This window comes from Panulirus ornatus, chromosome 56 (genome assembly GCF_036320965.1).
Source record: "Panulirus ornatus isolate Po-2019 chromosome 56, ASM3632096v1, whole genome shotgun sequence".
NCBI lineage: Eukaryota > Metazoa > Arthropoda > Malacostraca > Decapoda > Palinuridae > Panulirus > Panulirus ornatus.
The window spans coordinates 34486063-34512250 of record NC_092279.1 but is presented as its reverse complement, the minus strand read 5'-3'; the positions used below and the strand labels follow the sequence as shown (position 1 = coordinate 34512250).

The 26188-nt window shown below is 39.7% G+C and overlaps 1 protein-coding gene across 1 annotated transcript in view; it reads right to left on the bottom strand.

Moving 5' to 3' along the window:
- LOC139765807 (probable glutamate receptor) overlaps positions 1-26188 on the bottom strand; it is an 88903-nt gene that overhangs the window by 35654 nt on the left and 27061 nt on the right. The window contains exons 4-8 of the mRNA XM_071693599.1: positions 17713-17871; positions 17221-17368; positions 16619-16836; positions 690-841; positions 271-381 (exon numbers count right to left, since the gene is read on the bottom strand). Coding sequence (XP_071549700.1) covers positions 271-381; positions 690-841; positions 16619-16836; positions 17221-17368; positions 17713-17871 — 788 coding nt within the window. The remainder of the gene's footprint in view (positions 1-270; positions 382-689; positions 842-16618; positions 16837-17220; positions 17369-17712; positions 17872-26188) is intronic.

Here is a 26188-nt window from a genome sequence, read left to right as displayed (position 1 = left end):
TTATTTCAAGATGGTATGTGTATGTATGGCTTTTGTGTGTGTGTGTGTGTGTGTGTGAGTGTGTGTGTGTGTGTGTCAGAGAAAAAAATTTCAACAATTTTAAGAGATGATTACGGCATTGATGATTTATGTTATTCATTTATTCCAATAGAATCATTAGGGAGACATGAATTTGTCTGTACTAATGATCTAGTATGTTACTAAACAGCGAGAGAAAAACAGAAATAAACAGTCGCACCAGAGTAGGATGAAACTGGTCCAGAATCTTACATATGGTTAGCTTTGGAACGGTACGTCGAGTTGATCTTGAAGGCCATCGAAATGATAGCATTGCTGTAGACATTTTCACGGCTGATGTACAGATGACACTGGCCGCTTGTACTGAAAAGGATTTTGTATGTTGAGAGTGGATGAGATTACAATGAAAAAAATATTCGGTTGCAAGACAATAATGGGTTATTATCGTTTTAAATACATTAGAACCTTTGTTGATAACATTGTGCATAAACAAATTGAAAATTTTCCTATATCTCCTTTTTTAAAAATATCAAGAAGGATAGTAGATATGTAGTCATAGATGGGATCATTACGAAGGAAAAATATCATATAGGGGCAAAAGTTATACTTAGAAGATTGACAGAGGGAAACGTAAATTAAACATAAAGCCTAAATATATAGTAAGAAAATACCTAAAGTCCCAGGACATTGCCTTCTTCATGGTTGTCTTGTCACAGATGGCAGCAAATTCCCCATTAGCGATGCTCTCCCTGGATGCCCAGCAATCCTTGAAGGTGCCGGAGGAGCCAGTGAACACCTTTCTTCTCACTTCATCCTTGGAGTTCTGATAATAAGCGATGAGAGAAATTTAATGATTAAATGAGTAGCAGATGCTTTTTAATCTAAAGATATATTCCAGAAGACCATTTTCAAAATACATATCAAAATATATATATATATATATATATATATATATATATATATATATATATATATATATATATATATATATATTTTTTTTTTTTTATTATACTTTGTCGCTGTCTCCCGCGTTTGCGAGGTAGCGCAAGGAAACAGACGAAAGAAATGGCCCAACCCCCCCCATACACATGTATATACATACGTCCACACACGCAAATATACATACCTACACAGCTTTCCAAGGTTCACCCCAGACGCTTCACATGCCCTGATTCAATCCACCGACGGCACGTCAACCCCGGTATACCACATCGATCCAATTCACTCTATTCCTTGCCCTCCTTTCACCCTCCTGCATGTTCAGGCCCCGATCACACAAAATCTTCTTCACTCAATCTTTCCACCTCCAACATGGTCTCCCACTTCTCCTCGTTCCCTCCACCTCAGATACATATATCCTCTTGGTCAATCTTTCCTCACTCATTCTCTCCATGTTCCCAAACCATTTCAAAACACCCTCTTCTGCTCTCTCAACCACGCTCTTTCTATTTCCACACATGTCTCTTACCCTTACGTTACTCACTCGATCAAACCACCTCACACCACACATTGTCCTCAAACATCTCATTTCCAGCACATCCATCCTCCTGCGCACAACTCTATCCATAGCCCACGCCTCGCAACCATACAACATTGTTGGAACCACTATTCCTTCAAACATACCCATTTTTGCTTTCCGAGATAATGTTCTCGACTTCCATACATTCTTCAAGGCCCCCAGAATTTTCGCCCCCTCCCCCACCCTATGATCCACTTCCGCTTCCATGGTTCCATCCGCTGCCAGATCCACTCCCAGATATCTAAAACACTTCACTTCCTCCAGTTTTTCTCCATTCAAACTCACCTCCCAATTGACTTGACCCTCAACCCTACTGTACCTAATAACCTTGCTCTTATTCACATTTACTCTTAACTTTCTTCTTCCACACACTTTACCAAACTCAGTCACCAGCTTCTGCAGTTTCTCACATGAATCAGCCACCAGCGCTGTATCATCAGCGAACAACAACTGACTCACTTCCCAAGCTCTCTCATCCCCAACAGACTTCATACTTGCCCCTCTTTCCAAAACTCTTGCATTTACCTCCCTAACAACCCCATCCATAAACAAATTAAACAACCATGGAGACATCACACAACCCTGCCGCAAACCTACATTCACTGAGAACCAATCACTTTCCTCTCTTCCTACACGTACACATGCCTTACATCCTCGATAAAAACTTTTCACTGCTTCTAACAACTTTCCTCCCACACCATATATTCTTAATACCTTCCACAGAGCATCTCTATCAACTCTATCATATGCCTTCTCCAGATCCATAAATGCTACATACAAATCCATTTGCTTTTCTAAGTATTTCTCACATACATTCCTCAAAGCAAACACCTGATCCACATATCCTCTACCACTTCTGAAACCACACTGCTCTTCCCCAATCTGATGCTCTGTACATGCCTTCACCCTCTCTATCAATACCCTCCCATATAATTTACCAGGAATACTCAACAAACTTATACCTCTGTAATTTGAGCACTCACTCTTATCCCCTTATACAATGGCACTATGCACGCATTCCGCCAATCCTCAGGCACCTCACCATGAGTCATACATACATTAAATAACCTTACCAACCAGTCAATAATACAGTCACCCCCTTTTTTAATAAATTCCACTGCAATACCATCCAAACCTGCTGCCTTGCCGGCTTTCATCTTCCGGAAAGCTTTTACTACCTCTTCTCTGTTTACCAAATCATTTTCCCTAACCCTCTCACTTTGCACACCACCTCGACCAAAACACCTTATATCTGCCACTCTATCATCAAACCTATTCAACAAACCTTGAAAATACTCACTCCATCTCCTTCTCACATCACCACTACTTGCTATCACCTCCCCATTTGCGCCCTTCACTGAAGTTACCATTTGCTCCCTTGTCTTACGCAATTTATTTACCTCCTTCCACAACATCTTTTTATTCTCCCTAAACTTTAATGATACTCTCTCACCCCAACTCTCATTTGCCCTCTTTTTCACCTCTTGCACCTTTCTCTTGACCTCCTGTCTCTTTCTTTTATACATCTCACACTCAATTGCATTTTTTCTCTGCAAAAATCGTCCAAATGCCTCCCTCTTCTGTTTCACTAATAATCGTACTTCTTCATTCCACCACTCACTACCCTTTCTAATCAACCCACCTCTCACTGTTCTCATGCCACAAGCATCTTTTGCGCAATCCATCACTGATTCCCTAAATACATCCCATTCCTCCCCCACTCCCCTTACTTCCATTGTTCTTACCTTTTTCCATTCTGTACTCAGTCTCTCCTGGTAGTTCCTCACACAAGTCTCCTTCCCAAGCTCACTTACTCTCACCACCCTCTTCACCCCAACATTCACTCTTCTTTTCTGAGAACCCATAGAAATCTTCACCTTAGCCTCCACAAGATAATTATCAAACATCCCTCCAGTTGCACCTCTCAGCACATTAACATCCAAAAGTCTCTCTTTCGCGCGCCTGTCAATTAACACGTAATCCAATAACGCTCTCTGGCCATCTCTCCTACTTACATACGTATACCTAAGTATATCTCGCTTTTTAAACCAGGTATTCCAAATCGCCAGTCCTTTTTCAGCACATAAATCTACAAGCTCTTCACCATTTCCATTTACAACACTGAACACCCCAAAAACCTGGGGAGACACCAGAAGAAATAGCTGAAAGAGTACGGGAGGCACTGGATAAACTTATTCAGAAAAACCAGAAACTTCCAGGAGTGTGGCAGAAGAGAGCGAGGGTGGACGACCTGCTCCTGGCATAGTGACAAGATTACAAGCTGAAGCAGGATTTGGCCAGCAGGAGAAGAACCATCATAATGGAGAACCATCATAATGGAGTTGCACGGACTGTGATCCTTGCTGTGGTTACAAGAATGTTCTTCCGCCCACCAGTTATGCTACTACGTTTGTAAATCAAGAACCATTGCAACACAAACCTCGCCAGGTGGTAGAGTGTCCCGCAGTGTATCGAGACAGACTTCCCCAGAAGTAAATGTTTATAGTTGTGTTACTGGAGTGATAGTTTTCATACAAGGTGTTTTGACAAGAAAATAGTGAAATTGGAAAAAAAAAATGTAGCTCAGACACTGAAGCTTATTGATACAGTGGTTAAATTGATAAGAACTACTATTGACGTTTATGTAAATAAATTATACATTTCCCTTTTCCATAGCCAGAGGTTGAACCATTATGTGACATTCATTTTCTCATTTCATTTCAAGCTAGAAGTTTCAGTTTTCTAAATTATTTCTTACTTTTTTCATATGTATATATATGTATATGTGTGTGTGTGTGTGTGTGTGTGTGTATATGTGCGTGTGTGTGTGTATATGTATATATATGTATATTATCCCTGGGGATAGGGGTGAAAGAACACTTCCCACGCATTCCTCGCGTGTCGTAGAAGGCGACTAGAGGGGACGGGAGCGGGGGGCGAGAAATCCTCCCCTCCTTGTATTTCTTAACTTTCTAAAATAGGAAACAGAAGAAGGAGTTACGCGGGGAGTGCTCATCCTCCTCGAAGGCTCAGATTGGGGTGTCTAAATGTGTGTGGATGTAACCAAGATGTGAAAAAAGGAGAGATAGGTAGTATGTTTGAGGAAAGGAACCTGGATGTTTTGGCTCTGAGTGAAACGAAGCTCAAGGATAAAGGGGAAGAGTGGTTTGGGAATGTCTTGGGAGTAAAGTCAGGGGTTAGTGAGAGGACAAGAGCAAGGGAAGGAGTAGCAGTACTCCTGAAACAGGAGTTGTAGGAGTATGTGATAGAATGTAAGAAAGTAAATTCTCGATTAATATGGGTAAAACTGAAAGATGATGGAGAGAGATGGGTGATTATTGGTGCATATGCACCTGGGCATGAGAAGAAAGTTCATGAGAGGCAAGTGTTTTGGGAGCAGCTGAATGAGTGTGTTAGTGGTTTTGATGCACGAGACCGGGTTATAGTGATGGGTGATTTGAATGCAAAGGTGAGTAATGTGGCAGTTGAGGGAATAATTGGTAATTGGTATATATACATAAAAATATATATATATATATATATATATATATATATATATATATATATATATATATATATATATATATATATATATATATATATATATATATATATATATATATATTTATATATATATATGTTTATATATGTTGCGAGGCGTGGGCTATAAATAGAGTTGTGCGCAGGAGAGTGGATGTGCTGGAAATGAGATGTTTGATGACAATGTGTGGTGTGAGGTGGTTTGATCGAGTAAGTAATGTAAGGGTAAGAGAGATGTGTGGAAATTAAAAGAGCGTGGTTGAGGGAGCAGAAGAGAGTGTTTGGAAATGGTTGATGCACATGGAGAGAATGAGTGAAGAAAGATTGAACAAGAGGATATATGTGTCTGAGGTGGAGGGAATGAGGAGAAGTGGGAGAACAAATTGGCGGTGGAAAGATGGAGTGAAAAAGATTTTGAGTGATCGGGGCCTGAACATGCAGGAGGGTGAAAGACTGGCAAGGAATAGAGTGAATTGGATCGATATGGTATACCGGGGTCGACGTGCTATCAATGGATTGAATCAGGGCATGTGAAGCGTCTGAGGTAAACCATGGAAAGTTCTGTGGGGCCTGGATGTGGAAAGGGAGCTGTGGTTTCGGGCATTATTGCATGACAGCTAAAGACTGAGTGTGAACGAATGGGGCCTTTCTTGTCTTTTCCTAGCGCTTCCTCGCACACATGAGTGGAGAGGGGGATGTTATTCCATGTGTGGCGAGGTGGCGATGGGAATGAATAAAGGCAGACAGTGTGAAGTGTGTGCATGTCTATATATGTATGAGTCTGTGTGTGTATATATATATGTGTACATTGAGATGCATGGGTATGTATATTTGCGTGTGTGGACGTGTATGTATATACATGTGTATGGGGGTGGGTTGGGTCCATTTCTTTCGTCTATTTCCTTGCGCTACCTCGCAAACGCGGGAGACAGCGACAAAGCAAAATAATAATAAAAATATGCGTTAAGAACAGAGGACTGGGCCTCTGAGGGAATATCCTCAACTGGCCCCTTCTCTGCTCCTTCTTTTGGGAAATAGAAAAAAAAAAAAACGAGAGGGGAGGATTTCCAGCCTCCCGCTCCCTTCCCTTTTAGTCGCCTTCTACGACACTCAGGGAATACGTGGGAAGTATTCTTTCTCCCCATCCCCAGGGATAATATATATATGTATAAATATATATCTATATATATATTTTTATTTTATTATACTTTGTCGCTGTTTGCGAGGTAGCGCAAGGAAAAAGACGAAAGAAATGGCCCCCCCCCCATACACATGTATATACATACGTCCACACACGCAAATATACATACCTACACAGCTTTCCATGGTTTACCCCAGACGCTTCACATGCCTTGATTCAATCCACTGACAGCACGTCAACCCCGGTATACCACATCGCTCCAATTCACTCTATTCCTTGCCCTCCTTTCACCCTCCTGCATGTTCAGGCCCCGATCACACAAAATCTTTTTCACTCCATCTTTCCACCTCCAATTTGGTCTCCCTCTTCTCCTCGTTCCCTCCACCTCCGACACATATATCCTCTTGGTCAATCTTTCCTCACTCATTCTCTCCATGTGCCCAAACCACTTCAAAACTCCCTCTTCTGCTCTCTCAACCACGCTCTTTTTATTTCCACACATCTCTCTTACCCTTACGTTACTCACTCGATCAAACCACCTCACACCACACATTGTCCTCAAACATCTCATTTCCAGCACATCCATCCTCCTGCGCACAACTCTATCCATAGCCCACGCCTCGCAACCATACAACATTGTTGGAACCACTATTCCTTCAAACATACCCATTGTTGCTTTCCGAGATAATGTTCTCGACTTCCACACATTCTTCAAGGCCCCCAGAATTTTCGCCCCCTCCCCCACCCTATGATCCACTTCCGCTTCCATGGTTCCATCCGCTGCCAGATCCACTCCCAGATATCTAAAACACTTCACTTCCTCCAGTTTTTCTCCATTCAAACTCACCTCCCAATTGACTTGACCCTCAACCCTACTGTACCTAATAACCTTGCTCTTATTCACATTTACTCTTAACTTTCTTCTTCCACACACTTTACCAAACTCAGTCACCAGCTTCTGCAGTTTCTCACATGAATCAGCCACCAGCGCTGTATCATCAGCGAACAACAACTGACTCACTTCCCAAGCTCTCTCATCCCCAACAGACTTCATACTTGCCCCTCTTTCCAAAACTCTTGCATTTACCTCCCTAACAACCCCATCCATAAACAAATTAAACAACCATGGAGACATCACACACCCCTGCCGCAAACCTACATTCACTGAGAACCAATCACTTTCCTCTCTTCCTACACGTACACATGCCTTACATCCTCGATAAAAACTTTTCACTGCTTCTAACAACTTTCCTCCCACACCATATATTCTTAATACCTTCCACAGAGCATCTCTATCAACTCTATCATATGCCTTCTCCAGATCCATAAATGCTACATACAAATCCATTCGCTTTTCTAAGTATTTCTCACATACATTCTTCAAAGCAAACACCTGATCTACACATCCTCTACCACTTCTGAAACCACACTGCTCTTCCCCAATCTGATGCTCTGTACATGCCTTCACCCTCTCACTCAATACCCTACCATATAATTTACCAGGAATACTCAACAAACTTATACCTCTGTAATTTGAGCACTCACTCTTATCCCCTTTGCCTTTGTACAATGGCACTATGCACGCATTCCGCCAATCCTCAGGCACCTCACCATGAGTCATACATACATTAAATAACCTTACCAACCAGTCAACAATACAGTCACCCCCTTTTTTAATAAATTCCACTGCAATACCATCCAAACCTGCTGCCTTGCCGGCTTTCATCTTCCGCAAAGCTTTCACTACCTCTTCTCTGTTTACCAAATAATTTTCCCTAACCCTCTCACTTTGCACACCACCTCGACCAAAACACCCTATATCTGCCACTCTATCATCAAACACATTCAACAAACCTTCAAAATACTCACTCCATCTCCTTCTCACATCACCACTACTTGTTATCACCTCCCCATTTGCGCCCTTCACTGAAGATCCCATTTGCTCCCTTGTCTTACGCACTTTATTTACCTCCTTCCAGAACATCTTTTATTCTCCCTAAAATTTAATGATACTCTCTCAGCCCAACTCTCATTTGCCCTTTTTTTTCACCTCTTGCACCTTTCTCTTGACCTCCTGTCTCTTTCTTTTATACATCTCCCACTCAATTGCATTTTTTCCCTGCAAAATATATATATATATATATATATATATATATATATATATATATATATATATATATATATATATATATATATATATATATATATATATATATATATATATATATATATATATATATATATATATATATATACCTGAGGATAGGGGAGTAAAAATACTTCCCACGCATTCCTCACGTGTCGTAAAAGGAGACTAAAGGTGACGGGAGCGGGGGGCCAGAAACCCTCCCCTCCTTTTATTTTAACTTTCTAAAAGGGGAAACAGAAGAAGGAGTCACGCGAGGACTTCTCATCCTCCTCGAAGGCTCAGATTGGGGTGTCTAAATGTGTCAGGATGTAACGAAGATGAAGAAAAAGGAGAGATAGGTAGTATGTTTGAGGAAAGGAACCTGGATGTTTTGGCTCTGAGTGAAACGAAGTTCAAGGGTAAAGGAGAAGAGGTGTTTGGGAATGTCTTGGGAGTAAAGTCAGTGGTTAGTGAGAGGACAAGAGCAAGGGAGGGAGTAGCAGTACTCCTAAAACAGGAGTTGTGGGAGTATGTGATATTGTAAGAAAGTAAATTTTAGAATGATATGGGTAAAACTGAAAGTTGATGGAGAGAGATGGGTGATTATTGGTGCATACGCACCTAGGCATGAAAAGAAAGATCATAAGAGGCAAGTGTTTTGGGAGCAGATGAATGAGTGTGTTACTGGTTTTGGTGCACAAGACCGAGTTATAGTGATGGGTGATTTGAATGCAAAGTTGAGTAATGTGGCAGTTGAGGGAATAATTGGTATACGTGGGGTGTTCAGCGTTGTAAGTGGAAATGGTGAAGAGCTTGTAGATTTATGTGCTGAAAAAGGACTGGTGATTGGGAATACTTAGTTTAAAAAGGGAGATGTACATAAGTATACGTATGTAAGTAGGAGAGATGGCCAGAGAGCGTTAATGGATTGCATATGAATTGATAGGCGCGCGAAAGAGAGAATTTTGGACGTTAATGTGCTGAGAGGTGCAACTGGAGGGATGTATGATCATTATCTTGTGGAGGCAAATGGGAAGATTTGTAGGGGTTTTCAGAAAAGAAGAAAGAATGTTGGGGTTAAGAGAGTGGTGAGAGTAAGTGAGCTTGGGAAGGAGACTTGTGCGCGGAAGTACCAGAAGAGACTGAGTATAGAATGGAAAAAGGTGAGAACAAAGGAGGTAAGGGTAGTGGGGGAGGAATGGGATGTGTTTAGGGAAGCAGTGATGGTTTGCACAAAAGATGCTTAGGGCATCAGTAGCGTGGGGGGGGGGGGGGGGGGTTGATTAGAAAGGATAGTGAGTTGTGGGATTAAGAAGTAAGATTATTAGTAAAAGAGAGGAGAGAGGCATTTGGAAGATTTTTGCAGGAATAAAAATGCAAATGAGTGGGAGATGTATAAATGAATGAGGCAGAAGGTCAAGAGAAAGGTGCAAGAGGTGAAAAAGAGGACAAATGAGAGTTGGGGTCAGAGAGTATCATTAAATTTTAGGGAGAATAAAAAGGTGTTTTGGAAGGAGGTAAATAAAGTGCGTAACACAACGGAGCAAATGGGAACTTCAGTGAAGGGGGCTAATGGGGAGGTGATAACAAGTAGTGTTGGTTTGAGAGGGAGATGGAGTGAGTATTTTGAAGGTATGTTGAATGTGATTGATGATAGAGTGGCATATGTAGGATGTTTTGGTCGAGGTGGTGTGTAAAGTGAGAGGGTAAGGGAAAATGCTTGGTAAACAGACAAGATCTAGTAAAAGCTTTCCGGAAGATGAAAGACGGCAAGGCAGGAGGTTTGGATGGTATTGCAGTGGAATTTATTAAAAAAGGGGACGACTGTATTGTTGACTGGTTGATAAGGTTATTTAATGTATGTATGATTCATGGTGAGGTGCCTGAGTATTGGCAGAATGCTTGCATAGTGCCATTGTACAAAGGCAAAAAGGATAAAAGTGAGTGCGCAAATTACAGAGGTATAAGTTTGTTGAGTATTCCTGGGAAATTATATGGAAGGGTATTGATTAAGAAGGTGAAGGCATGTACAGAGCATCAGATTGGGGAAGAGTAGTGAGGTTTCAGAAGTGGTATAGGATGTGTGGACCAGGTGTTTGCTTTGAAGAATGTATGTGAGAAGTACTTAGAAAAGCAAATGGATTTGAATGTAGCATTTATGGATCTGGAGAAGGCATATGATGGAGTTAATAGAGATTCTCTGTGGAAGGTATCAAGAATATATGGTGTGGGAGGCAAATTTTTAAAAGCAGTGAAAAGTTTTTATCGAGGATGTAAGCCATATTTACGTGTAGGAAGAGAGGAAAGTGATTGGTTCTCAGTGAATGTAGGTTTGCGACAGGGGTGTGTGATGTGTCCATGGTTGTTTAATTTGTTTATGGATGGGGTTGTTAGGGAGGTGAATGCAAGAGTTTTGGAAAGAGGGGCAAGTATGCAGTCAGTTGGGGATGAGAGAGCTTGGGAAGTGAGTCAGTTGTTGTTCGCTGATGATACAGCACTGGTGGCTGATTCATGTGAGAAACTGCAGAAGCTGGTGACTGAGTTTGGTAAAGTGTGTGAAAGAAGAAAGCAGAGAGTAAATATCAATAAGAGCAAGGTTATTAGGTACAGTAGAGTTGATTGTCAAGTCAACTGGGAGGTAAGTTTGAATGGAGAAAACCTGGAGGAAGTAAAGTGTTTTAGATATCTGGGAGTGGATCTGGCAGCGGATGGAACCATGGAAGCGGAAGTGAATTATAGGGTGGGGGAGGGGGCGAAAATTCTGGGAGCCTTGAAGAATGTTTGGAAGTCGAGAACATTATCTCGGAAAGCAAAAATGGGTATGTTTGAAGGAATAATGGTTCCAACAATGTTGTATGGTTGCGAGGCGTGGGCTATGGATAGAGTTGTGCGCAGGAGGGTGGATGTGCTGGAAATGACATGTTTGAGGACACTATGTGGTGTGAGGTGGTTTGATCGAGTAAATAATGTAGGGGTAAGAGAGATGCGTGGAAATAAAAAGAGTTTGGTTGAGAGAGCAGAAGAGGGTGTTTTGAAATGGTTTGGTCACATAGAGAAAATGAGTGAGAAAGATTGACCAAGAGAATATATTTGTCAGAGGTGGAGGGAACGAGTAGAAGTGGGAGTCCAACTTGAAGGTGGAAAGATGGAGTGAAAAAGATTTTGAGTGATCGAGGCCTGAAAATGCAGGAGGTGAAAGTCGTGCAAGGAATAGAGTGAATTGGAACGATGTGGTATACCGGGGTCGACGTGCTGTCAATGGATTGAACCAGGGCATGTGAAGCGTCTGGGTTAAACCATTGAAAGTTGTTGGGGCCTGGATGTGGAATGGAAGCTGTGGTTTCGGTGCCTTATTACATGATAGATAGAGACAGAGTGTGAACGAATGGGGCCTTTGTTGGCTTTTCATAGTGCTACCTCGTGCACATGAGGGGGGAGGGGGCTGTTATTCCATGTGTGGCGGAGTGGCGATTTGAATAAATAAAGGCAGACAGTATCAATTATATACATGTGTATATATGTATATATCTGTGTGTGTATATATATATATATGTACATTGAAATGTATAGGTATGTATATTTGCGTGTGTGGACGTGTATGTATATACATGTGTATGTGGGTGGGTTGGGCCACTCTTTCTTCTGTTTCCTTGCGCTAACTCGCTAACGTGGGAGGCAGGGACAAAGCAAATAAACTAAAAAATAAATAAATGTATATATACTTATTCATTTATTTTTTTTTCATTTCATACTATTCGCCATTTCCCGCACTAGCGAGATAGCGTTAAGAACAGAAGACTGGACCTTTAAGGGAATACCTTCACCTAAAGCCATCCTCACTTCCTTCTTTTGGAAAATTATAAAAAAAAACGAGATGGGAGATTTTCCAGACCCCCGCTCCGTTCACTTTTAGTCGCCTTCTACGACGCGCAGGGAATACGTAGGAAGTATTCTTTCTCCCAAATCCCCTGGGATACATATATTTAGGGAAGCAATGATGACTTGCGCAAAAGATGTTTGTAGCATGAAAAGCGTGGGAGGTGGGCATTATTAGAAAGGGTAGTGACTGGTGGGATGAAGAAGTAAGATTATTAGTAAAAGAGAAGAGAGAGGCATTTACACGAGTTGGAGATGTATAAATGAGTGGGAGATGATTGGGAGATGTATAAATGAAAGAAGCAGGAGGTCAAGAGAAAGGTGCAAGAGGTGAAGAAGAGGGCAAATGAAAGTTGGGGTGTGAGAGTACCATTGAATTTTAGGGAGAATAAAAGGATGTTTGAAAGGAGTTAAATAAAGTGCGTAACACAAGGGAACAAATGGGAAATTCAGTGAAGGGGGCAAATGGGAAAGTGATAACAAGTAGTGGTGATGTGAGAAGGAGATGGAGTGAGTATTTTGAAGTTTTGTTGAATGTGTTTGATGATAGATTGGCAGATATAGGGTTTTTTGGTCGAGGTTGTGTGCGAAGTGAGAGGGATAGGGAAAATGATTTGGTAAACGGAGAAGAGGTAGTAAAAGCTTTGCGGAAGATGAAAGCCGGCAAGGCAGCGGGTTTGGATGGTATTGCCTTGGAATTTGTTAAAAAAGGGAGTGTCTGTATTGTTCACTGGTTCATAAGGTTATTTAGTGTATGTATGACTCAAGGTGAGGTGCCTTAGGATTGGCGAAATGCTTCCGTAGTGCCATTATACAAAGGCAAAGTGGATAAAAGTGAGTGCTCAATTTACAGAGGTATAAGTTTCTTGAGCATTCCTGGGATATTATATGGGAGTGTATTGATTGAGAGGGCGAAACCATATACAGAGCTTCAGACTGGAGAAGAGCAGTATGGTTTCAGAAATGGTAGAGGATGTGTGGATCAGGTGCTTGCTTTGAAGAATGTATGTGAGAAATACTTAGAAAAGAAAATGAATTTGTGTGTAGCATTTATGGATCTGGAGAAGGCATATGATAGAGTTGAAAGAGATGCTCTGTGGAAGGTATTAAGAATATATGGTGTGGGATACAAGTTGTTAGAAGCAGTGAACAGTTTTTATCGAGGATGTAAGGCATGTGTACGTGTAGGAAGAGAGGAAAGTGATTGGATCTCAGTGAATGTAGGTTTCCGGCAGGGGTGTGTGATGTCTCCGTGGTTGTTTGATTTGTTTATGGATAGGGTTGTTATGGAGGTGAATGCAAGAGTTTTGGAAAGAGGGTCAAGTATGCAGTCTGTTGGGGATGAGAGAGCTTGGGAAGTGAGTCAGTTGTTGTTCGCTGATGATACAGCGCTGGTGGCTGATTCGTGTGAGAAACTGCAAAAGCTGGTGACTGAGTTTGGTAAAGTGTGTGAAAGAAGAAAGCTGAGAATAAGTGTGAATAAAAACAAGGTTATTAGGCACAGTAGGTTGAGGGACAAGTCATTTAGGAGGTAAGTTTAAATGGAGAAAAACTGGAGGAAGTGAAGTGTTTTAGATATCTGGGAGTGGATTTGGCAGCGGGTGGATCCATGGAAGCGGAAGAAAATCATAGGGTGGGGGAGTGGGCGAAAGTTCTGGGAGCGTTGAAGAGTGTGTGGAATTCGAGAACAATATCTCGTAAAGCAAAAATGGGTATGTTTGAAGGAATAGTGGTTCCAATAATGTTATATAGTTGAGGGGCGTGGGCTATAGATAGAGTTGTGCGGAGGAGGGTGGATGTGCTGGAAATGAGATGTTTTAGGACAATATGTGGTGTGAGGTGATTTGATCGAGTAAGTAATGTAAGGGTAAGAGAGATGTGTGGAAATAAAAAGAGTGTGGTTGAGAGAGCAGAAGAGGGTGTTTTGAAATGGTTTGGCCACATGGAGAGAATGAGTGAGGAAAGATTGACCAAGAGGATATATGTGTCAGAGGTGGAGGGAACGAGTAGAAGTGGGAGACCAAATTGGAGGTGGAAAGATGGAGTGAAAAAGATTTACATATATATATATATATATATATATATATATATATATATATATATATATATATATATATATATATATATTATTATTTTTTTTATTATACTTTGTCGCTGTCTCCCGCGTTTGCGAGGTAGCGCAAGGAAACAGACGAAAGAATGGCCCAACCCACCCACATACACATGTATATACATACACGTCCACACACGCAAATACACATACCTATACATCTCAACATATACATATATATATACACACACGGACATATACATGTATACACGTGTACATAATTCATACTGTCTTCCTTTATTCATTCCCATCGCCACCTCGCCACACATAAAATAACAACCCCCTTCCCCCTCATATGTGCGAGGTAGCGCTAAGAAAAGACAACAAAGGCCACATTCTTTCACACTCAGTCTCTAGCTGCCATGTAATAATGCACCGAAACCACAGCTCCCTTTCCACATCCAGGCCCCACACAACTTTCCATGGTTTACCCCAGACGGTTCACATACCCTGGTTCAATCCATTGACAGCACGTCGACCCCGGTATACCACATCGTTCCAATGCACTCTATTCCTTGCACGCCTTTCACCCTCCTGCATGTTCAGGCCCCGATTACTCAAAATCTTTTTCACTCCATCTTTCCACCTCCAATTTGGTCTCCCACTTCTCCTCGTTCCCTCCACCTCTGAAACATATATCCTCTTGGGCAATCTTTCCGCACTCATTCTCTCCATGTGACCAAACCATTTCAAAACATCCTCTTCTGCTCTCTCAACCACACTCTTTTTATTTCCGCACATCCCTCTTACCCTATTATCACTTACTCGATCAAACCACGTCACAACACAACACCCTCCTGCGCACAACTCTATCCATAGCCCACGTCTCGCAACCATACAACATTGTTGGAACCACTGTTCCTTCAAACATACCCATTTTTGCATCCGAGATAATGTTCTTGAATACCACGCATTCTTCAACGCTCCCAGAATTTTCGCCCCCTCCCTCACCCTATGATTCACTTCCGCTTCCATAGTTCCATCCGCTGCCAGATCCACTCCCAGATATCTAAAACACTTTACTTCCTCCAGTTTTTCTCCATTCAAACTTACCTCCCAGTTGACTTGACCCTCAACCCTACTGTACCTAATAACTTTGCTCTTATTCACATTTACTCTCAACTTTCTTTTTTGACACACTTTACCAAACTCAGTCCCCAGCTTCTGCAGTTTCTCACATGAATCAGCCACCAGCGCTGTATCATCAGCGAACAACAACTGACTCACTTCCCAAGCTCTCTCATCCACAACAGACTGCATACTTGCTCCTCTTTCCAAAACTCTTGCATTCACCTCCCTAACAAACCCATCCATAAAGAAATTAAACAACTATGGAGACATCACACACCCCTGCCGCAAACCTACATTCACTGAGAACCAATGACTTTCCTCTATTTCTACACGTACACACACCTTGCATCCTCGATTAAAACTTTTCACTGCTTCTAACAACTTGCCTCCCACATCATATATTCTTAATACCTTCCACAGAGCATCTCTATCAATTCTATCATATGCCTTCTCCAGATAAATAAATGCTACATAGAAATCCATTTGCTTTTCTAAGTATTTCTCACATACATTCTTCAAAGAAACACCTGATCCACACATCCTCTACCACTTCTGAAACCATACTGCTCTTCCCCAATCTGATGCTCTGTACATGCCTTCACCCGCTCAATCAATACCCTCCCAAATAATTTACCAGGAATACTCAACAAATTTATACCTCTGTAATTTGAGCACTCACTCTTATCCCATTTGCCTTTGTACAATTGCACTATGCAAGCATTCCGCCAATCCTCTTGCACTATGCAAGCATTCCGCCAATTCTCAGGCACCTCGCCATGAATCAAACATACATTAAAAAACCTTACCAACCAGTTAACAATATAATCACCCCCTTTTTTATATGGTATACGTAGAATATATATATATAGAAAATATGCAGAAAATGGATGACCTTTTGTCATTTTAGTCAAGCAAATATATCATAAACGCACAATAGTTCATAGAAAATACACTCTATGATTGCTTCATTTTGAGTTACTTAATAAACAATTCAGTTCTGCGTACTGTGTGTTTGTTACGTAAGAGCTTCTCTTTTATAAAGGAACTTATCTGTTATAGATACTTACTCGCTTCAAAAGCAGTCTCACGATAGTGTGCACGGCTCATAATCTTTAAGGTACTCACCTCGTATACCATCTAATGACTACGTCTTGTGGGGTGCTTACGAGTGTAATAATTTACTGCGAGTTTTATCTTTATATAAGCTGATCTTACCTGGAAGTACTCAAACATCATTGAATCAACCTCAAGGCGCCATGGCAGGCTCGACTGAGACACCATGTCCTCCAGGGAGTCGATGGGGATGGTGACGCGAGGAACCGTCAACATGGCTGTCAGGATGCCGCTGTAGGAGGTCATGAACACTAGGGACGCCAGCAGCCACGTAGTCACTATGAGGCGACCCCCGTCCCCCTGGGGCAGCCACTCAGAAGCTGTGAGGTGGATGGAGGGTAAGCGCACCCGTGGGGACGTAGATGTCGGAGGACATTATGAATAAGGATGCTCGGTGATAACTCCTGGACAGCCATGCTCAGATTTTGGGGAGTTTATTAAGCTAATCATCTTTTTCGTTGATTATGAATCTGTTAATCTAATTAATCTTAAGACATCTCGAATTTGTTTCAGTTTTTGATATTCGAAGATCTTAGCTCTGCCTTCTCATCACACCACTCTGTTAGTATGGTCATAACATTCACTACATCTTGCTACATATTATGGCAACTCTACATCACTACAGGTGTTGACAAATGAATGTATGCGCCAGTACTTAATTCACACGGACCACTATGAGCTAGCAACATGTAATTCATATTTACTCTCTTGCGTGAGGGTTTGAAGGGCCCATAACACAGCCTTGCTGAAGATGTTCCTGGTGGGAAAGTGTTGCATTTTTCCTTCCATCCAAACAAGGAGAGTCATGGCCACAACTACACTCAGTAAACTCGCTAACGCCAGCAGCCACACCTCCACCACAAAAGAGTAATTACGCTTTAGAACCAGTGATGGGGAATGATTGTGACAACTGATGACAGTTTCCACTGCTTGCCGGTGTGAAAATAAAATCATGGTGCTATTTCCTATATGATGAAATCTAAAGAAACCGAATAAATCTGCATATCATATGTTAATTCGATCTAAGTATTTACTTTAAATGACTAGATGGTTTCACCCACAACATGATGAATGCTTGTATAACATTTATCATTGCCATTTACATTACTATGAAATTTTATTCATGTATCTCATGGTCCATCAACTCCTGCCATTGCCATGTAACTATCATATAGTTCCTGACCCATCAAACCTGCCTCCATCGTGAAAGGTTTGATAAATCCAGTGACGTCGCTTTGTAGAGTCGGCCTGACCATAAGGATGGCGTTATTCTCGCTGTAGATGGAATCAGAGAAGTCACAGACTGTCTCCCTCTGAGGCGTTACGCCGAAGGGACCAACGGCGAACTCCACCTCCTGTGAAACATAGAATGCCGACTGAATGTAGTGGTTTTAAGCTAATAAAAAGATTTTCTCACGTAAAAATCACAAATGTCGACCACTAAGAAAAATCAAAAAGACACCCTGTTGACATAAGACAGTAGAAGATATATGACCTGATAACATGAAAAACAAGAAAATAATATACTATTCTGCTAATGAAAAAGACAGAGAAACATTGTATCACCCTGATATTACAAGGGAAATGCACGTTATGTCACCCTGCTATTATAAAAGACAAAAGAAAAAAGAATTCCATGATGATATATAATATAATGTACATTATATCAACTTACAAATATAAAGCAAAAAATGTATGTATATCATCCTGCTATATAAAAGACAAAAATCAATATACCATCCTGCTGATATAAGAAAAAATAAACAATATATCAATCTGCCAATATATAACACAACAAACATTATATCACTGTACTAACATAATAAAAAAGATAATGAATATCATATCATCCTACTAACACATAAAAATATGAACATATCACCTGCTATTGTAAAATGAAATACACATCACCCCGGTAATATAAAAGGCAATCGACATTATATCATCTACTGATAGAAAAAATTAAAAAATAATATATCAACCTACTACTATAAAAGACAATATGGGTCATATCACCCTGAATACACAGAAAATATAAAAAGCAACATATCACCCTGCTAATAGATAAGACAATAAACACTACATCACCGTGGTAATTAACAGACAAGAAACTATACATCGACATGCTAATATGTAAGACAATAAACACTATATCACCGTGGTAATTAACAGAAAAGAAACAATATATCAACTTGTTAATATAAAAGGCAATAAAAATCATATAACCCTACTGATATAAAAGATGAAGAACAATATATCAACCACCTAATACATAAGACAATATCACACTATATCACCGTGGTAATTAACAGACAAGAAACAATATATCAACATGCTAATATATAAGACAATAAACACTGTATCACCGTGGTAATCAACAGAGAAGAAAAAATATATCCCCCGGCTAATATATGAGATAATAAACAATATATCACCGTGGTAATTAACAGACAAGAAACAAAATATCAACCTGCTAATATATAAGATGATAAAGACTATATCACTCTGGTAATTAACAGACATGAAACAATATATCAACCTGCTAATATAAAAGGCAATAAACATTATGTCACCCCACTGATTTAAGAGATAAAAAACAATATATCACCCTACTAATATATGAGAAAATAAACACTATATCACCGTGGTAATTAACAGACACGAAACAATATATCAACTTGCTGATATTTGAGACAATAAATACTATATCACCGTGGTAATTAACAGATAAGGAACAATATATCAACCTGGTGATATATAAGATATTAAACACTACATCACCGTTGTAATTAATAGACAAGAAACAATATATCAACCTGCTAGTATATAAGATAACAAACAATGTCCAGTGGTAATTAACAGACAAGAAACAATATATCAACCTGCTAACATATAAGATAAAAAACATTATATCACCATGGTGATTAACAGACAAGAAACAGTATATCAGTCTGCTAATATATAAGATGATAAACTATATCATCGTGGCAATTAACAGACAAGAAACAATATATCAACCAGTAAATATATAAGATAATAAACACTATATCACCGTGGTAATCAACAGACAAGAAACAATATATCAACCCGCTAATATATAAGATAATGAACATTATATCTGTTAATTATCACATTAACAGATAAGAAACACTACATGAATCTCCTAATATATAAGATAGTAAACAATATATAACCGTGGTAATTAACAGGTAAGACAAAATATATCAACCAGATAATATATAAGATAATAAACAATATATCACCGTGGAAATTAACAAACAAGAAACAATATATCACCGTGGTAATTAAAAAACAAGAAACAATATATCAACCTGCTGATATATAAGATAATAAACAATTTACCACCGTGGTCATTACCATACAAGAAACAATATATCAACCTGCTAATATATAAGATGATAAACAATATATCACCGTGGTGATTAACAGACAAGAAATATTATATTACCCTGCTAAAATATAAGATGATAAACAATATATCACTGTGGTAATTAACAGACAAGAAACAGTATATTAACCAGCTAATATAAAATATAATAAACAATTTATCACCGTGGTAATTAACAGACAAGAATCAATACATCACCGTGGTAATTAACAGCCTGCTAATGTAAAAGATAATAAACAGTATATAGATTAGGTAATATACATTACAATAATTGCTATAACACTCACTAATAAAAAAGGAAAATGAAAATGTATCATATGTTGATAAAAAAGACAAAAAAACAATATGTCACCTTGCTAATATATATGGCAAAAAAATCTATACTACCCAGATATACGAAAAAAAATCACCCTTCTAATATGAATGACAGAAAAACGAAATATGACCCAGCTAGTGAGAAAGACAAAAGAACAATATATTACCCTTCTAATAGAAAAAGAAAAAACATAATTCATACTGCAACATAACAAGAAAATTTATGTCAACCTGATAGTATAAAAAACAATAAACAATATACCAACCTACTAACCATGAAAGAAAAAACAAAATATCATTCTGGTAATATACAGGATAGAAAATATATCTGTTCACGTAAAAAAACAATGCACTATATTCCTACCAGATAATATGATAGATAAACAACATAGATCAGTCTTCTGATATAAAAGACAAAATACATTATTTCACCTTGCTAGAATATAAGTCAAATGAAAACTATATCACCATGCCAAAATTAAACAAAGTAAGGAATATGGTACCATGGTGATATGAAAAAAAATCACCCGGCTGATACAAGAGATAAGCAATATATCACCTTGCTACTAAAAGAGACAAAAAAATATGTATCATCCTCCTAATATACAAGGGAATATATATATATATATATATATATATATATATATATATATATATATATATATATATATATATTATTTTTTTTTTATTTTGCTTTGTCGCTGTCTCCCGCGTTACTAGAGGATATCTTACCTTCTAATGCAATTTGGTTTAGGTATGTAGATGATATTCTTTGTGTTTGGCTAACAAATTAGAATTTACAAATATTTCACCCCGTACTTAACAATTTGGTACCTTCCATCAAATTTACTGTAGATAATGAAAATAATGGTATGTTACAATTTTTAATTTTGCATGATCCATAGGCAAGGAAATAGTTTACCATATACTGAAAATCTATCAATGTATGCTCATATATCTGTTATTACTCATCTCAACATAACAGAGTTAAATTATCATCATTTCAATCAATGGTCCTTAGGGCATTACGTATTTGCAGTCCAGAATGTATTGATGATGATTTTGAGAAGATATATATCATTGGATCTAAGTTAAAGTACCCTAGATCTTTTTGCTAAATCTCTAAATTTAGCAAAGAAATCGTTTTATAGACTTAAGCCCAAACCTCCCAATGACACCAAGAATCTTTTAATTCACCCTTTTAATTATAATTTTACTTTATATCAAATGTTGTTTAAATCCTTTAATGTAGATGTTGCCTTCAGCAACATTAATAATATAAAGAATATCTTAATCACGAATTCATAAGAAAATCTTCCTGGGTGCATCTATAAAGTGCCATGTAGAAATTGTGATAAGTTATATGTTGGGCAGATTGGTAAGGATCTTTCTGTTAGACTTAAGCAACATAAATATAGTATAAGAATGGGACAAGAATCAAATGCCTTGTTTAATCACGTTAAAAATTATGATCATTGTATTGACTTGAGTAATGCCATCTTAGTTATCAACTCCAGCTCTATTACCACGAGAAATATCATTGAATCTTGTATTATTAGACACAAAAGAATTCTAATAACTTTATTGTTGATAAGATCTGTAAGATTTGTTTATGATACGCCCGCATGAAATGACAACATCCTCTCCCCAGCATGCAGGCGAGGTAGCGCTAGGAAAAGACAACAAAGAACACATTCGTTCTCACTCAGTCTCTAGCTGTCGTGTATAATGCACCGAAACCATAGCTCCCTTTCCACATCCAGGCCCCACAAAACTTTCCATGGTTTATCCCAAACGCTTCACATGCCCTGGTTCAATACATTGAAAACACGTCGACCCCGGTATACCACATCGTTCCAATTCACTCTATTCCTAGCACGCGTTCCACCCTCCTGCACGTTCAGGCTCCAGTCGCTCAAAATCTTTTTCATTCCATCCTTCCACCTCCAATGTGTTCTCCCACTTCTCGTTCCCTACAACTCTGACATATATATCATCTTTTCCAATCTTTCCTCACTCATTTTCTCCATGTGACCAAACCATATCAAAACACGCTCTTCTGCTCTCTCAACCACACCTTCTTTGTTACCATACATCTCTCTTACCCATTCATTACTTACTCGATCAAACCACCTTACACAACATATCTTCCTGAAACATCTCCTTTACAGCACATCCACCCTCCTCCGCACAACACTATCTATAGCCCACGCCTCGCAATCATATAACATTGTTGAAACCACTATTCCCTCAAACATACCCATTTTTGCTTTCCAAGATAAAGTCCTAGACTTCACACATTTTTCAACGCTCCCTAAACTTTCGCCCCCGCCCCCACCCTATGACTCACTTCCCCTTCCATGGATCAATCCACTGCCAAATCCACTCCCAGTATTCTAAAACACTTTACTTACTCCAGTTTTCCTCCATTCAAACTTACCTCCCAATTGACTTGACCCTCAACCCTAATTACTAATAACCTTGCTCTAATACGCATCAAGTCTCAGGATTCATCTTTCACACTCTACCAAACTCAGTCACCAGCTTCTGCAATTTCTTACCTGAATCAGCCATCTGCGCTGTATCATCAGCGAAGAACAACCGACTCACTTCCCAAACCCTCTCATCCACAACAGACTCCATGCTTGCCCCTTTCTCCAAAACTCTCGTATTCACCTCCCTAGCAACCCCATCCATGAATAAGTTAAAAAACCATGGAGACACCACACACCCCTGGGGCAAACCAACATTCACTGAGAACCATTCACTTTCCTCTCTTCATACTCGTACACATGCGTTACCTCCTCGATGAAAACTTTTCACTGCTTCTAGCAGCTTGCCTCCCACACCATATATTCTTGATACCTTCCACAAAGCATTTTTATCAACTCTATCATATGTCTCCTCCAGATCCATAAATGGTACCTACAAATCCAGTTACTTCTCTAAGTATTTCTCATATACATTCTTCAAAGTAAACAACCGATCCACACATCCTCTGAAACGTCTGAAACCACACTGCTCTTCCTCAATCTGATGCTCTGTACATGCCTTCACCCTCTCAATCAATACCTTCCCATATAGTTTCCCAGGAATGCTCAACAAACTTGTACCTATGTAATTTGAACACACACCTTTACATCCTTTGCCTTTGTACAATGCCACTATGCATGCATTCCATCAATCCTCAGGCATCTCATCATGTGTCATACATATGTTAAAGAAGTTGATAACAAGGTTACCCCCTTTTTTGATAAATTCCACTGCAATATCATCCTAACTCTATCACTTCGCATACCACCCGACCAAAACATCTTTACCTGCCATTCTATGATCTGTCACATTCAATAAACCTTCAAAATACTCACTCCATCTCCTTCTCACATCACCAGTACTTGTTATCACCTCCGCATTAGCCCCTTTCACCGATGTTCCCATTTGTTCTCTTGTCTTACGCACTATCTTTGCTTTCTTCCAAAACATCTTTTTGTTCTCCCTAAAATCTAACGATATCCTCTCCACTCCAACGCTCATTTGAACACTTTTTCACCTCTTTCACCTTTCTCTTGACGTCCATCCTCTTTCTTTTATACATCTCCCACTAATTTGCATCATTTCCCTACAAAAAACATCCAAATGCGTCTCTCTTCTCTTTCACTAAGATATTACCCTTCATCCTACCACTCACTACCCTTTCTAATCTACTCACCTGCCAAGCTTCTCATGCCACAAGCATCATTTGCGCAAGCCATCACTGCTTCCCTAAATACATCTCGTTCCACCCCAACTCCCCTAACGTCCTTTGTTTCTCACCTCTTTCCAATCTGCACTCAGTCTCTCCTGGTACTTCCTCCTAAAGTCTCCTTCCCAAGCTCACTTGCTTTCACCACTCTCTTCACCCCAACTTTCTCTCTTCTTTTCTGAAAACCTCTATAAACCTTAACCGTCGCCTCCACAAAATATTGATTAGACATCCCTCTATTTACACCTCTCAGCACTTTAACAGTCAAAAGAGTCTCTTTCAAGCGCCTATCAATTAACAGGTAATCAAATAATGCTCTATGGCCGTCTCTCCTACTTACAGAAGTATGTTTATGTATATCTCTTTTTAAACCAGATATTCTCAATTATCAGTCCTTTTTAAGCATACAAATCTACGAACTCATCATATTCTTATATATATATATATATATATATATATATATATATATATATATATATATATATATATATATATATTTTTTTTTTTTTTTTTTGCTTTCTCGCTGTCTCCCGCGTTTGCGAGGTAGCGCAAGGAAACATACGAAAGAAATGGCCCAACCCACCCCCATACACATGTATATACATACGTCCACACACGCAAATATACATACCTACACAGCTTTCCATGGTTTACCCCAGACGCTTCACATGCCCCGATTCAATCCACTGACAGCACGTCAACCCCGGTATACCACATCGCTCCAATTCACTCTATTCCTTGCCCTCCTTTCACCCTCCTGCATGTTCAGGCCCCGATCAGACAAAATCTTTTTCACTCCATCTTTCCACCTCCAATTTGGTCTCCCTCTTCTCCTCGTTCCCTCCACCTCCGACACATATATCCTCTTGGTCAATCTTTCCTCACTCATTCTCTCCATGTGCCCAAACCATTTCAAAACACCCTCTTCTGCTCTCTCAACCACGCTCTTTTTATTTCCACACATCTCTCTTACCCTTACGTTACTTACTCGATCAAACCACCTCACACCACACATTGTCCTCAAACATCTCATTTCCAGCACATCCATCCTCCTGCGCACACCTCTATCCATAGCCCACGCCTCGCAACCATACAACATTGTTGGAACCACTATTCCTTCAAACATACCCATTTTTGCTTTCCGAGATAATGTTCTCGACTTCCACACATTCTTCAAGGCTCCCAGAATTTTCGCCCCCTCCCCCACCCTATGATCCACTTCCGCTTCCATGGTTCCATCCGCTGCCAGATCCACTCCCAGATATCTAAAACACTTCACTTCCTCCAGTTTTTCTCCATTCAAACTCACCTCCCAATTGACTTGACCCTCAACCCTACTGTACCTAATAACCTTGCTCTTATTCACATTTACTCTTAACTTTCTTCTTTCACACACTTTACCAAACTCAGTCACCAGCTTCTGCAGTTTCTCACATGAATCAGCCACCAGCGCTGTATCATCAGCGAACAACAACTGACTCACTTCCCAAGCTCTCTCATCCCCAACAGACTTCATACTTGCCCCTCTTTCCAAAACTCTTGCATTCACCTCCCTAACAACCCCATCCATAAACAAATTAAACAACCATGGAGACAGCACACACCCCTGCCGCAAACCTACATTCACTGAGAACCAATCACTTTCCTCTCTTCCTACGCGTACACATGCCTTACATCCTCGATAAAAACTTTTCACTGCTTCTAACAACTTTCCTCCCACACCATATATTCTTAATACCTTCCACAGAGCATCTCTATCAACTCTATCATATGCCTTCTCCAGATCCATAAATGCTACATACAAATCCATTTGCTTTTCTAAGTCTTTCTCACATACTTTCTTCAAAGCAAACACCTGATCCACACATCCTCTACCACTTCTGAAACCACACTGCTCTTCCCCAATCTGATGCTCTGTACATGCCTTCAACCTCTCAATCAATACCCTCCCATATAATTTACCAGGAATACTCAACAAACTTATACCTCTGTAATTTGAGCACTCACTCTTATCCCCTTTGCCTTTGTACAATGGCACTATGCACGCATTTCGCCAATCCTCAGGCACCTCACCGTGTCATACATACATTAAATAACCTTACCAACCAGTCAACAATACAGTCACCCCCTTTTTTTAATAAATTCCACTGCAATACCATCCAAACCTGCTGCCTTGCCGGCTTTCATCTTCCGCAAAGCTTTTACT